The 16,050-nt window shown below is 41.7% G+C and overlaps 2 protein-coding genes across 2 annotated transcripts; one reads left to right on the forward strand and one right to left on the reverse strand.

The window, feature by feature from the left end:
- The first annotated feature begins 497 nt into the window (after window positions 1–497).
- On the forward strand, window positions 498–4,577 carry cdc42l (cell division cycle 42, like). The gene is made up of 6 exons (XM_041942126.1): window positions 498–560; window positions 2,238–2,342; window positions 2,499–2,571; window positions 2,669–2,778; window positions 3,217–3,414; window positions 3,551–4,577. Exons 2-6 carry the CDS (start codon window positions 2,238–2,240, stop codon window positions 3,638–3,640), a joined length of 576 nt encoding a protein of 191 aa, XP_041798060.1. The 5' UTR covers window positions 498–560; the 3' UTR covers window positions 3,641–4,577.
- Window positions 4,578–5,760: 1,183 nt separating this feature from the next.
- wnt4b (wingless-type MMTV integration site family, member 4b) lies at window positions 5,761–8,078 on the reverse strand. Its single transcript, XM_041942068.1, has 8 exons — window positions 7,990–8,078; window positions 7,470–7,623; window positions 7,201–7,285; window positions 6,967–7,098; window positions 6,479–6,621; window positions 6,266–6,406; window positions 6,025–6,187; window positions 5,761–5,930 (listed from the first exon to the last, which is right to left on the reverse strand). Exons 1-8 carry the CDS (start codon window positions 8,076–8,078, stop codon window positions 5,761–5,763), a joined length of 1,077 nt encoding a protein of 358 aa, XP_041798002.1.
- Window positions 8,079–16,050: the final 7,972 nt, after the last annotated feature.

Raw genomic sequence — 16,050 nt, forward strand, 5'->3', positions numbered from 1 at the left:
CAAGACATAGAAATGTCTCTATACAGGTCAGATTGGTGGTCCAGGTAGTGCACGAGCACATGGGAGTGGAAAGAAGATTGCAAGATTGTATGAAAAATAGCTATCTATACACAAAGGTGGTTTTGTACGCATATTTGTAAGTATATCTATAGCTGTGGAACTCCCTGCCTGGGGACCTGAGACCAGCAGAATCAGTTACATCTTTTAGATAACCTCTCAAATCATATCTTTTTTTTATTTATTTAAAGCCTTTTTTAATGCTACCACCAGTTTCTTATTATACAGTTACAGAGGCCTGTTTTTCTACATGAGCACTGTAACTTAGATAGATAGATAGATAGATAGATAGAGAGAGAGAGAGAGAGAGAGAGAGAGAGAGAGAGAGAGAGAGAGAGAGAGAGAGAGAGAGAGAATGTCCTGCTGTGTGCGCTTCTGTCCAGCAGGCAGCGGTGTTTACTCTACAGCTATGACTGTGACTCGTCTGGTCTGCGGCTGCGCAAAAAGTAACTCGACCCTCAAACCCGGATGTAACCAACGCCTAACCTGTCTGAAGAAAAACGGTGAGTAGAGTTAGAAAAACAGTCCGAAATTACTATTTATGCTTTATTTGTCTACGGGGCACACGTAGCAGAGTTCCCTAAGCGATATAAAGTTTTTACTCAGAAGAGACGCTTGTTAATTGTATTGTTCTTTCTTATAAATTCGCAGTGTGTTGAAGTTTCCTAGCCATCAGGGTTAATTTTGTGTCGGCTAACATCAGTCTGGTTGATGAAGTTGCCGGAATTGTCAGTTAACAAACGCCGGTTGTGCGATTATTTTCTTGTGTTTGTCGTTAAACATTGAGCTGTTCCTTGTTTAGTAAGTAGCCGAGGTCACAATGTGACAGTTGACAGATTTCCTCACTTATCAATCTGAGCTAATACACTCACACCTAATAGTGCAGCTATTATCAGGCTGAGCTTTAATTGTTCGTTTTATGTTGACTATTTCTTCTACATTTCAAGTTTTCAGCACTTTTCAGCCTTCAGTTTGTCGGATGAACGGCTTATTTAGCGGAAGTGTTGGGCAGTATCCGCATCTAAATTGTATGGGGCTAATAGGCCGTCGGTGTTTTTTTTTTTCTCTGTAACTTCTCTGGTATGTAGCCTATGCGGAAGTGATTCACTGTCATCAATAATCTTCGGCATGCACATGTAACAACAGGCATAGTACGACCTGTGTGATTTTTTTTTTCTTATTTCTTCCAGTGTCTTTTCTCACTCAGAACTCCATTTACCACCTAAAATACCTAAAAATGCGAATTTAGTAGCTGTGAAATAAATGTGGTGAATAAAGAAATTTTAATATTTAACATTAAGAAGCAATCTTGTGGCTGGTCAGATTGGGGCTATTTTTAAGTGCTTTATATATTATAAATATCACACCGTACAAATGTTGTTCATCAAGTGATTTAAGTAACAGGATGTAAGTAGTATTGGCAGAACATGCTCAGTGAATAAAAAGTAAAAGTACTCTATGCAAAAAAAAAGGCCACTGTGAGTATTATACTAATTATTATGATTTTGGATCATCATCACTGATGCATAATCATATCAGAAGCAATTTAATGTTGTAGCAGGTCAAGTTCAGTTGAGATCATTTTAACTACTACAAATATTGTATGGCTGCTTAATTTGTACTAATGCATCATACTTTATGAAGTTAACATATGTTTTGTATGTAAAATCTCAATCTGTTATAGTTTCTGGATAATTTTTGTGAAGTAAAAGCACTCATTAGGCTGCAGAGCCACCATGTCAGAGTGGTATTTTACATTATTGGATTATTATTACAGATACATTTTGATGTCGTCGCTGGTTAAGTTAGAGCTAATTTTGAACAATTTTAATTTAGTGACTGTATCTGTCAAATAAATGTGGAGGAGTAAATAGTAAAATGTTTTCTTCCTGTAATGAAAAAGATTTTATAAAATAACGAAAATGGAATACTCAAGTTATGTACAAGTATCTCAAAATTGTCTGTTGCTCATGATGTTGCCTGTCCTGTTAATGTAAATGTGTGGCCATTGTTCATGTTGTTTCACTTCTTGTATATGAGGCCATACTGCATATTGTCCTTGTGGAGATAATATTTAGGCTGTATGTGTATTACCTCCTCTCTCAGTGGCTGGCTATATGCGTGGTATACTGTATACCAACACTCTCTTGATGTTTCCTTCTTTCTCTTTGTCCCTTTAGATGCAGACTATAAAATGTGTAGTGGTAGGGGACGGTGCAGTAGGAAAGACCTGCTTACTGATCTCCTACACAACCAACAAGTTCCCCTCAGAATATGTGCCTACGGTAAGAAGATTTAATAAAGATTCAGTCATGTGAAAAAGAACTGTATGCATTAAATATGTTGACTTAACCTCTCTTTCTCTTTAATATTTATTGAAATGCAATGCAATTAAACATGCTCTCTTTTGTTTTTGTCAAATAATTCATCTTTTTTCAAAGGTATTTGACAATTATGCAGTGACAGTGATGATTGGGGGAGAGCCCTATACTCTTGGCCTGTTCGACACAGCAGGTATCAGGAATTTCTTTGAAAGTCTCTGGTTTTATCTGTTGTCTGTGTCACTTTGAAACAAAAACTTTCCCCTTCCTCTTGTGATTGCGGTTCTCAGGTCAGGAGGATTACGACAGGCTGCGCCCTCTCAGCTATCCACAAACAGATGTCTTCCTTGTATGTTTCTCTGTCGTCTCACCCTCATCATTTGAAAACGTCAAAGAGAAGGTCAGTTTTTGAATCCTTCAGTATTTGTGTGATTGTGTGTGTTCTGCAGTGGCAGAATTATGAGTGCCAATGCTAAAATTTCTTATGGTCATTAATATCAATTGGCTGGGAATGATTTTTACTAATGTACTGTGGAAGCATGAGGAAAGGGTTAGAGGAGGTAGATACCTGAGCAAGTACCTGAGTTACGGTGCTGACATTAGATAGATCATATTTATGATTCCTGACATTGAGAAAGAGACAATTGTGTGAAATTGGCAAACATTTATTAAAATCAAGAACTATTTGATCAAAGAATAACTTACTATGAGTCTGACCAGACATCGAAAGTCAGCTTTCAGACAGTTTCAATAGTCACAGCAAATAGCACATTTTGTTCAGTACCAAAAGAGTACTGAGCTACCCAGACTAAATATCTTTATATCTTCTTTTCCCCAGTGGGTTCCTGAGATTTCTCACCACTGCCCACGCACACCCTTTCTGTTAGTGGGCACACAAGTGGACCTGCGGGAAGACAGCAACACGATCGAGAAGCTGGCAAAGAACAAACAGCGCCCCCTGCAATCTGAGAGTGGAGAGAAGCTGGCTCGTGAGCTCAGGGCTGTCAAATATGTGGAGTGCTCAGCTCTGACACAGGTATGGGCCATGGTTTTCATCACACTGAAAGCAACACGATATTTATTACAACCGGCAATAAAAATATTGTATTAGTAAATATAGTATATAGTATTCTAATTTCCCCTCTGCTTTGTTTGCTGTTCTGTTCAACCAGCGAGGGCTTAAGAATGTGTTTGACGAGGCCATCTTGGCAGCCTTGGAGCCTCCTGAGAACAAACCCAAGAAAAAGTGCGTCCTGCTATAGATGAACAACGACAGTGAGAGATGGGATGGTGTAAGAAATAGGTGGGGTGAATCAAAACATTAGAAAGACCAATGGCCGCTATGAAAAAAAAAAAAGGACAGAGCAAAAGGGTAAGGGAGGTACAGTGCCATTGAGACTTATCCTTAAACACGTGTACACTGTTTGTGCCTTCAAAATAAACTTTGAAAGAGGCTGAGGGAGCAAAACTTCAGTATGCAGTAAGTGTCACCTATCTCCTTTTCTGAAAGCTTTTTAAGTTGCAGTGTTTCCTCTACAAATATTCAGGTGGGGCGGGCCCCCCCTGCCTGTCACTGTTGCTCCATTTCAAAAAAAAAAGAAAAAAAAAGAGACTCTTTTATCGAGTTGCCTTTGGCCTCCTCTGTGTTTCGTGTATTTTGGTCTTTTGGTGCTTTTAAACCCAGTGTTGGGAAATTTTAATGGGAAACACCTTTAACATTGAGCCTTTTTCTGATATTTAGTCAGTACATTGAAAGGGGCAACTTAATGTTAATTGGTACTCTCTTACTTTCTTTTTTGACCTGGATTTAAGAATGAAAGCACAAGAGATTTATTGTCACTCCAAACAAAGATAGTCCCAGAGACCTCTGTGGACGCCAAATGCATTTTCACCTATTTCCCTTCTTCAGTTGACTTATGGCTTTCTATTTTATTCTTCTTTTGTGAATATTGTAATAATTCCGTGACTTTGTTTTGGGAAATTTTTTAGCAGTTATTCATTTTGAAACTTGAGTTTTTATTTTATCAAGAATTTTTTATTGCTAGACTACCAACTTTGAGCGATCGACAATATAACAAATTAAGTTGTAATATTTTGAACAGATCTTGATCTTGATAGAGATTGAGATGGTAACCTTTGCTAGTAAAATTTTGGGTGTTTGTAATCACAGGATATTTTTAATAAAATGGTTTAACAACATGCAAAGTAGCCATTGTTTGTATGTTTGTGGGAGAATACAGCACATATGACAAATTCTAAGAGACATAATTCTAGTTATAGCAAAGGTGTTGTGTGGAGTTCTTTGTTCTGTTGAACAAACAGCTCTTTTACGGCTTGCACACATTACATATTATCTTTACCACTCTCTGCAGTCAGCATGACTGTGTATCATGCCACCCTAGTGGATGGTGGTAAAAAACAACAACAACACGTAAACAAAAAACAAAATCCTGTACAAGTATAAAAAAATAGTCCATGAACCTCTCTGAACTGCAACTGTGAATGTTTGCTCGCGTGCAGCCCAGAAAACATTGCTCCATAGTGCCTCAAGTGGTCAAAGACTCCTAAAGGTAGCCTACCTTTAACTTTGCAGCCAACCGATGTATGTGTTTAGAGTTAGAAATTTCTCATGTGACAATATTTTAACACAGGTCTGGCAATTAAGAAACACAAGAAACACATATTTTGGATAAAACTACTGTGTTTATTAGATTTTTGGAACAGACCTAAAAGCACTGCTCATGCAGGAACACACAGAAGAGTTTCACATGAAGGTGAGGGACAAAACACAAGACAGACACTGATGTAAGTAGAAGTTATTCCTGCTATTTTGCTGCTGGAGGCTGGAGTGAAGCAAACACTCTGACGTATAATAAATAAACCAGAATAGAGAAGAAGACATAAATACAGTCAATGTTCAAAGACTTGCTAGTCTATGACACAACGCGAATAGTTGTGTAACATAAAGATAGTGCTGCACTGTTTCCCTGTTAGTTCTGGTTAAGTTCGGCTTCAAAAGCTTTGTCAGTTCAGTGTGAGATTAGATGTGGACTGTGTTCATGTGTATTTGTGTGCATGCATGTTTGTGCCTGCCCATCTGTCCATCTCTGAAGGTGATTTTTGTTTGTGCCTGACTTACAATTAATGCTTTGTCATTGCTCTTTTTTTTGCTTTGCAACTTTTACAGCAGAATCCTCAAGCTTATTTCTGGCCTCACTGCTTCAGTCGAAAATGACTTGAATTAGGACTTATTTTGGCCAGAATTTAAGGTAACTTGGTTCCAGAAGTGTGAATTGGTTATTGTCTACAATCCTTTTCCCGCCTTGTGTTCGCAAGTGTCTGTCAAGTGGTTTGTTTGGGTCTTTCTGCTGTTTGGGCCCTGTTAGACTCTGCAGGTGTGAATGGTGACTGTGTTCTTGCACTGCTGGCAGCGCACTGAGCAGCACCAGGAAAACTTGCAGGAGCAGCGCTGCACCACCTCAGCCCGGCCCGCTCTGTACCCTGGCCCACAGCACACCAGCTCACAGCCATCTGGTGCCAGCCGAGAGGTTCCTGGATGTGTTTTACAGGAGAGCAACATCATTTTTCTCTAATCATTTTCATTGATAAATGGATTATTTTCCTTTGAGATGGCCGTTGACCTTACCATTACATCTCCGACCAGCAGTCCCAGGGATGCCGTTGTCTGGGTCAAGATGGCAAAAATCTGGGGAGGGCGCAAGGTACAGAAGGTCTCGGGCAGCAGGGGGTTTGACCTGGGGGTCACGGGGGAGTAGGGCTGTCCTGGATCCAATACGAGTCAAGCGAACCTAAGAGGAGTATGATGTTGAAAGAGCTAGACAGGGAGCTTTGAAGGTTTCAAAAGAGGTTGCAGTGTATTCTGATACCTCTGTGGCTCCATCAAAGCGTTCCTTGAGCACAACACCGACACGCCTGAATGGAGGCATGACTTTCCAGCAGGTCCTCAACTCACAGGAACCAGAGACGCCATGACACTTACACTCCACCTGCATGTTGTGAAGGATGGCCTGAGGATGAGAAGATAGTGAGTATAAGGGGAGCAGATGACGAAGTTGGAAATTAAGTGTGATGCCACCAACCTTTCGACCAGCCTCGTTGTTATGGAGGTTCATGAGCGGTCGCCCTGCTGACAGCCCCTTGGCTCGTTCTGGTTCATCCACAAATGTTTGGGAGAAAGCCACACCGTAAGACAGGTTGTCACTGCACCCTGACCACTGGAAACCTGTGGTTGGAGACACAGTACAGCCGATCATTGCACCCTTGAAGCAGGAAAAGATGGCTGTTGAATGGTAAATCCAACACTGGATCACACATGGCAGAAGCAGCTGCTACAATCTTTCAAATGTATTGCCCTTATTGCCTCAATCTAATCAGTAATGCCACAGCACAGGTGTCTTGCCGGTGACAGCTGATGGGAAAGTACCTGCCTGGGATGTGGACATTAGTGCTTCATACTTGGAAGATTTAGCCCAGAAAACAGTGTAGCAGCATTTTTTGGTACGTGTGTGTGCGTGACTCAGTGTGGATTTACCGGTTACATTTTTCATGCAATGGAATCCAAGCTCACCCTCGGGGCTGACCCCCCTGACCTTCCTGTCACAGCCACACCTCTCCAGCTCCCCGCGGGTGCAGGCTCGGGTCACAGCCACTGCCACGGCGGCAGAGGACAGAGCGTGCACAAAGGCCGCCTCACGAGTCCCTGAATCCAAAATAGAGATGCAGAAATTCTTGTTTTGAAGTGTGTAATGTATGGATTCATCAGCAGGTGTTTCTCCATAACGCATTTTCAATATGAGGATACCTTGGTTCATGACTCTGCCAAATACATTGATCCCACGTGGGGTGGTGGAACAGTTCCAGCGGCGATTCCTGAACTGGTGCTGGCACTGAGTTAGACAATGACATACACAGTAGTGAGACCAGGGGGGCAGCTCATGTAAAATTTATGAGGTCCAACACACACTGATAATGCTGATAATGATAGCATTATGAGATTAGTCTGTGTTTTGAGGCAAATAGCGTTGATTCCTGCAGGTAATGGCCCTGAGACCCTTTGCCCTCTGACCATACCTCTTCTATGACCATCTCGGCTGCCTTGCGTACGGACTCCATGACCTCCCCTCGCGCCCTGCACACCCCCACCTGCCCCGGGGTCAGCCCCCTCAGCCGTGCACATGGGGCTGCACCGGACACGGGCCTGGAGCGAGGCAGCCTCGCCAGGGAGCTGGGACACAAAAGGTGGGGAGTGGTGTAGTGACTCACAGCGGGTTTTGGAAAGGGAAATTAATTGGGCAACGGTGCAAAAAGAGAGGATGCATAGAGAAGAAAAGGGGAGGAAGAAGCACATGAAGAAGAGAAAAGGGGGCACAAAGAGGAAGAAGAGGTGATGATTGGGCATGGTTTTAGAGAAGATGGAAACAAGGGGAAGACCAGGCAGAGAGAAAGAAAAGAGAAAAGGTCACCAGGAGTGAGACAAAGAAAGCGAGGGGAGCGACTGAAAGAGATTTAGAGACATGTCACCATCTTTTAAAAGTTATAGCATGACAAACAAACTCCCTCTTTCTCTTCCTCCCTCGCACGCTAGACTTACAGCCAGTTGGTTGCCATGGTGGGGTGGGTTGCCCATAGCAACAGGAGGAGGAGTGGTGCCGTGAGATTGACAGTGGAGACAGTTGGCATCAGACTGTCCGTCTGTCGGTCCGTCTCCGTGCGTCAAGCTAGGTCTTTGGATAGCACGATGGTCGTCTCCACAGTTGAAGTGATCTGTCTGTCTGTTTGTTGTGGTTTTGGTTTATGTTTCAGGCCCAGAGTCTGGGGATGATCCCCGCATATCTGTTGAAATGACAAAGTGAACAGGTCAGAGACAAAAACAATGCTGGAGTGGTTGAAGATCCTTTTCTTTAAGATCCTTTTTAAACAACCTTTGAATAAACAATAATTTAATGCTGCAGCTGCTTTACTGAGTCTGTACACAGAGTACACAAGAGTAACACTGATTCTTACCAGTTCACAGTCCTGTGATATCCACTCTTCCTTCTTTTTGATATTGAGTTATTCAAATTAAAATTTAATCCCAATTTCAATCGATAAAGTTGTTCATCAGGCTCTTCACTTGTGCTGTCAGTGACAGCAAAAGCATGCTCACCGGAATGTTTTACAAACTGCAAGCAAAGCTCATCCTTTAGATACAAAAATATGTCCACGTGTCCCAATTTAGTTGGACATATCAGTAGAATCAACCACCCCAAAAACAAAACTTAAAATCCAGAAGTGCTTGTAAAGTTCGATTTTTTCTTTCTTTCGTTCTTTCTTTCTTTCTTTCTTTCTTTTTTTTTTTACAAAAAGAAGCGGAATAGCATTGTGTCAGCAAGTACTGGGTTTCGCTCCCAAGAAAACAAACGTGTCCATTCCAGGTTGAAACAGCAAGAATGAGTGAGAGCGGTGAGATGGGAGTGATGGGTTATAAAGGAGGTAGAGAATGAGGGTGGGAGAGAGGGGACAGGCGTGATCCAGGGTGTGGAGTGATGCCGAGGGAGAGGAGGAGGAGGAGGCTTTGTGAAGGGTAATAGTTGTACGTAATTGTATGTAAGAATTAAGAGCCTAAGTATGCTTTCTGTTGTGTTTGGCTTGAGACCTCAGATCTGAGCCTGCAGGTAGTGCCCTTTGAATGATTATCACAAGTAAATGTGTGCATGTTAATGTGTGTGCTGGAGTGTATTTGCTGAGAATCACTGAATGAGAACACAAACTGAAGCCTTTTTGATTCCTCTATAGAAATGCTCAGCAGGAATATTGATCCACTTGATGTCCTGCAAAATCCTCACATCCTCAGAAACTATGACACAGCATTTCTGTCTCCACATAAATGTATATGCATTTGAAAAAGTGTCTTACCTAATGTTTAATTTTCCCAAACTTTGTTGCTCATTTTACGAGTTCCCCCCCTTCCCCTTCCTCTGTCTCCCCCGCATTTGCCCTCTCATTCTCCCTCTCTCCCACTCCCTATATTGTCTTAGAAGAAGGGGTGACATTTAGACAAGGGGAAGAAAACACACTGCCGACAAATATTGGAACTGGGGCAAATAAATCACGAGATAGGAGGGGAAGGAGGGCATAAGGAGAGGGTGTTACACTGGGGTTAGGAAAAAGCAGTAAAGAATAACAAAGCAGGTTTGTGACATATGAGAAAAAAACTGAATGACAATACGTGTGTGGATGTAATAGTAGAGTAAACAATGTTTTATTAATTTATGCAAGCACTGAGGAACTCACAGCATAACATATAGACTATATTGCATGATTAATCTTTACTGACAGCAAATCATTTGCAGTATGTGAGTTTTACAGTTTATTTGCTAGTTTTCTCTCCTTTTGTCTCTTTCTATTTAGCCAGTGATGTAACATAACAAAGAATCTCTCATGCTTCTAAGAATAGTATGCAACTGGTAGCACAACACTGGAGCTTCATAATACATTATATAATTTTATCTGTAGATACAAGATGTGTAAAGTTGAAGCTCTACTTTTAATTTTGGTCAATTTGGGTTTCTTTTTGCTGTAGGAGTTGTAAAAGAGCACTATTTCTCTTCTATTCCACACAGATGTGACGCAGCGAGAAATTTGTGAGGAAGATGTAAACTCTAACTTAACTGTGATTTGAATCCTAATATTTTGCTTTTGTTTAAATGGTTCTTTATTGTGGAATATACTACCTTTGATGGCTACCTACTGAATTGCATAACCAATGTGATGCCTTTTTAGGCTGATTATCCCTTCGCCCCTAACACAAAGACATCGTAAAACACAACATCAGTAAATTTTTTTTTGTCTATTTGAACTGATGAACTAATATAGTGAATACATACATTATTTAAAACATTTAAATGTCTGTTTTAAATGTAGCTTAACCACAGCAAATCACAGAAACTAGGATAGTTAGCTTTGAGTGAGCTATCTGTTTTTGTTTTGTTTTTTACTGTATATCATGATTAAAATGAGCTACTGCTTTATTTATGGGGTATAACAAATTCAGTTACTTAGAATAATAAATACTAAACAAATAAAAATATCTTTTACATACAGGTAGGAAAAAGTGAGAGAATTAGCTTTAGCTTTAGGGCTTGCTGTGGCTATCATATGTTAGCGGCAAACTTTAGCTACCCAGAGAACTGATGCACTTTCTCCATGCTGTTTTTCTAAAGAATTACACATTTCTATGGGATAACAAGTTTAACCTACAGTATGTTTCATGGTCCTACCTCAGTTTGAGCAAACTGTAGTAGTTATGTTATTTTATCTATGGTTTTATTTATTACTTGTCACACCTGATGATTCTTATTTACTGCTCTTCAGGGCTCATTTGTTGAATCAGATGAGTCAGTGCTGCACTGGGACCAAACATTTGCAGACGCTGTCGTGGTCCATGTCCAGGATTTGGTGGCCCAAAACCTGAACCCTGATCATCCCCATCCACACACCCTCTCTCTCACACACGTACACACACACACACTTTCCACTGTCTATATCAGCAAAGACAGGTTTCTTGTAGGCCCCCTTCCCTCCTTTTTTTTTTTTTTTTGTCCTCCTCATGTCGTATTCCTCCTTTGTGTCCCCTGTTTCTCCAAATGACGTCTTCCACTGTCTCCCACAGCAACGCCATGGTGATGAGCTGGCCACTGTCATGTCCGGCGCCTCTGTTATGCTCATCCCTTCACCCCTCTCTCGTAAATAACTTGCCCTCTTTTTTTTTTATCTTTATCTTTCCCCCATTTTGTGGACATTTTATCATGCTGAAATGGTCCAGCACTGATTGACTGTAGCCAGGTTGCAGAGCCTGGAGAGATGCTTGTTAAAGCCTCAGCATGACATATATGTTGAGATGACTTGCTTTCCCTCTGTTATGGAGGGAGTCAGCAACAGACTTTGAGAGACTACTGATAGTTGGGGCAACTCTAAACCGATCTTAGTTTGTCCACTGATGTTTACCATGGGATGGACGATAGGCCTCCTTCAGATGGTTGCCTCAGGGTGATTCTGGACTTCATGAACATATTTCTGCTCAAGGTCATTATGAGACAGAAGTGTGACCCGCCACCTTTTGCTCTCTCCTTCATTTGCTTTGTTAGCTCTCTGCACTTGAGGGCTACCTGCCTCAGCAGTCTGGGCGCGGATGGAATAATCATAGCAGGCAGAAACATGACTGCTGTGCATGAGCACGCTCACATTGCTCAGGCATCTCTGCCAACAAAGAGCTGAATGCACTGCTGTGTATGAGTGCGCGTGGAGCGTGTGCATGATTATTATGGGATGGCCGGCCATGGTGTTGTCAGGCAGGGAAGTGGGGGTGGCAGAGTGGGCGGTGAGCTGCGTGCACATTGGGGGAGGGGGCAGAGGGAATGGACGACCCATGAATATTATGGAATGATGGTGGTGTTGGCGAGGGGGGGGTTCTGTGCATGTGAGGTGGAAAGATAGCTGTGCATATGGGATAGAGGGAGTAGGAGGAGGTGTTGGTGACGGTGCTGCACGTGAGTGCCTGTGCACGCGCTTACATGCATGTGTAAGGGGCATTCAAGCGATAGTAACAGACAACGGCCAGACATAGGCCTTTGTTGCTATGCGATCTGCATGTACTGCACAGTGGGGAATACTGCAGAGTGGCCATCGTAGAAGAGGAAGTGGTTGAAGGCCCCTGGGCTCACATTTTGACTGATCCTGCCCTATTCTCTTGCCACATTGACTGAACCCAACGTGCAGACAGCACCATCTCTGATGCAAGAGAAATCTTTGTTACGATGAATCAGAGAAGACCAGAATTATTGCAACTTAAGAATAGAATGTTGTTTTGAGTTTCCACCATTCAGAAATGCATGTCTGGCCTTCAGGGAGTAAAACACAGACCTATAAGTCCAGAGGCATTAGTTAATAAGTTACTGATCACATCACTGTTTGACAGTGAAGGAATTGATGATGTTGTTGCTATACTGTAAACTATTTTATCATCTAAAATGAAAGCATCTATGCATCTTACTAAACTCTGATACCCATTTAAAATGTAGGAAACGTAATTAAAATGCAGTGTGTAATAACAGTATAGTAATCCGTGGCTGTCAGTCTCAATGGTAGCTTGTCTTACATACGTTTCAACAAGCAGCAGCCTGCCAGCGGATCAGTAAGTCATTACAAAGCTCTTGGTGTGCTGCCAAACACTGTTCAAACCAACAGAGCTGTATTTTAAATCCAATTCGAGATCCTAAAATTTCAGGCTAAATTTTGTGTAAATGTTTAGAAATGATGCCCAATAGGCCAACATCTAACAGAAATAATTATGTCATCTTTAAACGCATGGAGGGTTTTCATTTTTCACTCAGTGTGAACATCATAAAGCTTCAAAAAACAGCTGGCACTAGATGATATGGAATATACAACCCTGATTACAAAACAGTTGGGACGCTGAGTTAAATGTGAATAAAAACAGAACGCAGTCATTAGCAAATGGATTGTGTTTACCAACAATGGTCCCTAGCCCATGTAGCAATATCATTTAAATCAGTCATTTGTTCACAAAGTGTTGAACCTCGCTCCATCCTCACTTGTGAACGGCTGAGCCTTTTGATGCACCTTTCATACCCAATGATGACACTATCACCTGTTACCAATGAACCTGTTTACCTGTGGGATGTTCCAAACCGGTGTTTTTGGAGCATTCCACAACTTTCCCAGTCTTTTGTTGTTCCTGTCACAACTTGTTTGAACCCTGCTGCTGCATCAAATTCAGAATAAGCAGATATTTACAAAAATCAATGAAGCTGATGAGGTCAGACATTAAATATATTGTGTTTGTGCTGTTTTCAATTGTGTATATGTCAAAAAGGATTAACAAGTTATCACATTCTGTTTTATTTATGCTTTACACAGCAACCCATTGTTTTTGGAATCAGATTTTTACTATATATGATATTGACAGTGTGGGATGAAGTAATTTAACTATCTAAGAAGCCACTTAAGGAGAGCCACAATTAAAGTCAAACATTTTTTGTTAAGGTTTTTTTTTTTTAAAGATTTTGTTTGATAGCAGCCAAAATGTCCCTGTATAGACAAATGTCTCTTTCTCTCTCTCTCTCTCTCTCTGTGTGTACGTGCGTGTGTGCGTGGTGCGCACACTGTACATGTCCAAATCAGATTCAGTGCGATTAAGAAGTGCAGTTCAAAGAGGTATATTATAAACAACTGAATGCCTCTCACAGTGTTTTATTATGCGGCATCATGATTAGACTCACGTGTGGCCTTCAAGTGCTCCTTCTAGGCTCTTATTTGAGTTCAAACGCTTGAAATAGCACTTGTTGAACATTCAAGTGTTTTCTTTATATTATAGGTAAGAACAAAACAAACCCTGCAAACCTGCAAAGTTTAGAAATCAAGCAGCATTAAACTACGATGTGCTGCAGCACCAGAACAAAGGATCCAAACAGTAGGCCTGTAATGGGCGTTTTAGTTAATTTATTAAACACTTTTTCTTTTGTACAGTATGATTATCTCCTGTAGTTCTATATCATGTCTTGGCACTTCTAGTACCATAGAAAAAAACATTTAATCTCAGTTTACTGTTACGATCCAATGTGCAGCAGCTCAAGTCTTATTTAATGTACCCCAAACAGACCCTGAAGGCAGCAGTTGTGTATATGTCTTTTTGCATCAACTTTAGCACTTTAGAGAAACGTTTGACCCTGTTATGGATGTTTTCATGAATTCATTTTGTACAGTATATGTTACTTATGCTATTAGCAGTTGACATGGCTTCTGTGCTGTCGGATCCTTCATGCCACATTTTGCCAATTTTAGTACAGTGAACAAAAAAAAACATTCATATTTACTGTTTTGATATGTATCTTGTGTGCAGCAGCTCAAGTCTTATTTACTGCATTACAAACTCAAATTGAAGGCAACATTTTGCATCCCACAATATCAGACCAAGATCCTGCTATGATGTACATCTGCCATCACTCTTGTGCCTTTGCACCCCTGTTGGCTTTTGTTGCACTTAAAGGACTTGACCATGGACAGTCCAGTCCAAGTCCTCTTGATCAATGAGACATGCAGTATGTGTTGCCGTCTATCTGTAATAACACCATTGTGACAGAGGGCCTCAGCTTACTTCAGGGTTGCTGAGCAGGGTTGTAAGCATCATTATTGCACACACCTAAATCTGATTTAGTGTGAGGAAGAAGAGCAATTCACAGAGGGGAAAACGTGTGTGCCTCTCTCACTGTGTATCAATAAATCTGGATTCAGAATGAGGAGACTCACGTGTGGCTTTGGCTCTCATTTCAACTTGTTGCACGTTCAAGTGCTTTTCCTTTGGAATAGTGGTATGAACAAAACAGACCCTGCTGAGCCAAATGACCATTTAGCCCATTTTTATTTTTAAAAGATTTGAGAAAGTAAGCAGCATAAAGCTACAGTGTGCTCCAGCACCAGAACTACGTGTAGAAATATGCGGCTGACATAGTCATGTAATGGATGGTTTAGTTGATTTATTTGACTTTTTTTTTCTTCTGAACAGCATAATTGCCATCTGCAGTTGATGTGGTGCCTCTGTTCAGATCCTTGAATGTCACATTTTGGCAGTTCTCATACCATTTCAGTCATAGTTACTGTTTTAGCAATATCTATTTACTGCATTACAAACTAAACTTGAAGGCAACATTTTGTGTGCTTTTTTGTGTGGATCCCTTCATTCACCTTTGACCTGCATCCCATAACATCAGACCAAGATACTGGTATGATGCACACCTGCATTCACTCGTGTCTTTGCACACCTGTTGGCCTTCGTCACACTTGAAGGACTCAACCAAACGTAAACAACCTTCTTGGTCGCGGAGACAGATGTGGTGCAGTCTAGCTGTAACAACACCATTGTGACAGGAGGCCTCAGCCTCCATCAGGGATGCTGAGCAGAGCTGTAGGCATCATCAAAGTATTTGACACACATTCAGTTGTGTTTGCCGCCAGGCTCAGCAGACATGTTTGGCCTGCGCACAGCACAAGTAAGCATGTAGTCTACCTGCGTGTGGATTGCATGGGAACAAAAGTATTTGACTTCTTGGCATACTCCTGCTCACTCCCAGGTGGATGCTCAGTGAGTATTATGGTCTGTCACCAGTGGACTTGAGCTCCCTTGGAGACCATGTGACTGATATTTTTTCTTTCTTGTCTTTTTAGGAGTTGTATATTATGGGATGTATGCGGCTCCTGCTGGAGTATTATGGTCTGCCATGGAGCGCAGGGAGGGGGTGTCACCATGACAACGGGGTTGCTAAGGGGGCTGGGACTTCTAGTGGAAATGGGAAGAAGTGTGCATGCAATGAGCCTGGTGCATGCATGTCTAGTAGGCTAGTGTACGTGCGTACGTGCGTGCGCTCGCGCGCGTGGTGGAGGGGGTGGGGGCAGGCCGAGTATTATGGTCTGTCCGTTGCGAGGTAACTATGCAGAGTCCTGTGTGAGTGTGGGAGGGGGGATTATTATGGGATGTCTGCCCCCTTTGTGTGTTTGTGAGGATGTTAGCTAAGCTCTGCCTGTAAGGTTGGGAGAGAGAGAAGAGGGGGACGGAGCAACGTGTTTTGGGTCATTTGACGGCTCATTTTTAAAATTT

The sequence above is a fragment of the Chelmon rostratus genome, chromosome 8 (assembly GCF_017976325.1).
Source record: "Chelmon rostratus isolate fCheRos1 chromosome 8, fCheRos1.pri, whole genome shotgun sequence".
In the NCBI taxonomy this organism is placed as follows: Eukaryota; Metazoa; Chordata; class Actinopteri; order Chaetodontiformes; family Chaetodontidae; genus Chelmon; species Chelmon rostratus.

Excerpts from the sequence above, each read along its gene's own strand:
- wnt4b (XM_041942068.1), bottom strand. The coding sequence starts at position 8,078 with ATGCCAACTGTCTCCACTGTCAATCTCACGGCACCACTCCTCCTCCTG. Across the intron at positions 6,622-6,966 it reads CAGGGGGGTCAGCCCCGAGG|GTTTCCAGTGGTCAGGGTGC; the intron begins GTGAGCTTGGAT and ends CTCCAACCACAG. Across the intron at positions 6,407-6,478 it reads ACAACGAGGCTGGTCGAAAG|GCCATCCTTCACAACATGCA; the intron begins GTTGGTGGCATC and ends TCTCATCCTCAG.
- cdc42l (XM_041942126.1), top strand. The coding sequence starts at position 2,238 with ATGCAGACTATAAAATGTGTAGTGGTAGGGGACGGTGCAGTAGGAAAG. Across the intron at positions 2,572-2,668 it reads TGGCCTGTTCGACACAGCAG|GTCAGGAGGATTACGACAGG; the intron begins GTATCAGGAATT and ends TGCGGTTCTCAG. Across the intron at positions 2,779-3,216 it reads TTGAAAACGTCAAAGAGAAG|TGGGTTCCTGAGATTTCTCA; the intron begins GTCAGTTTTTGA and ends TCTTTTCCCCAG.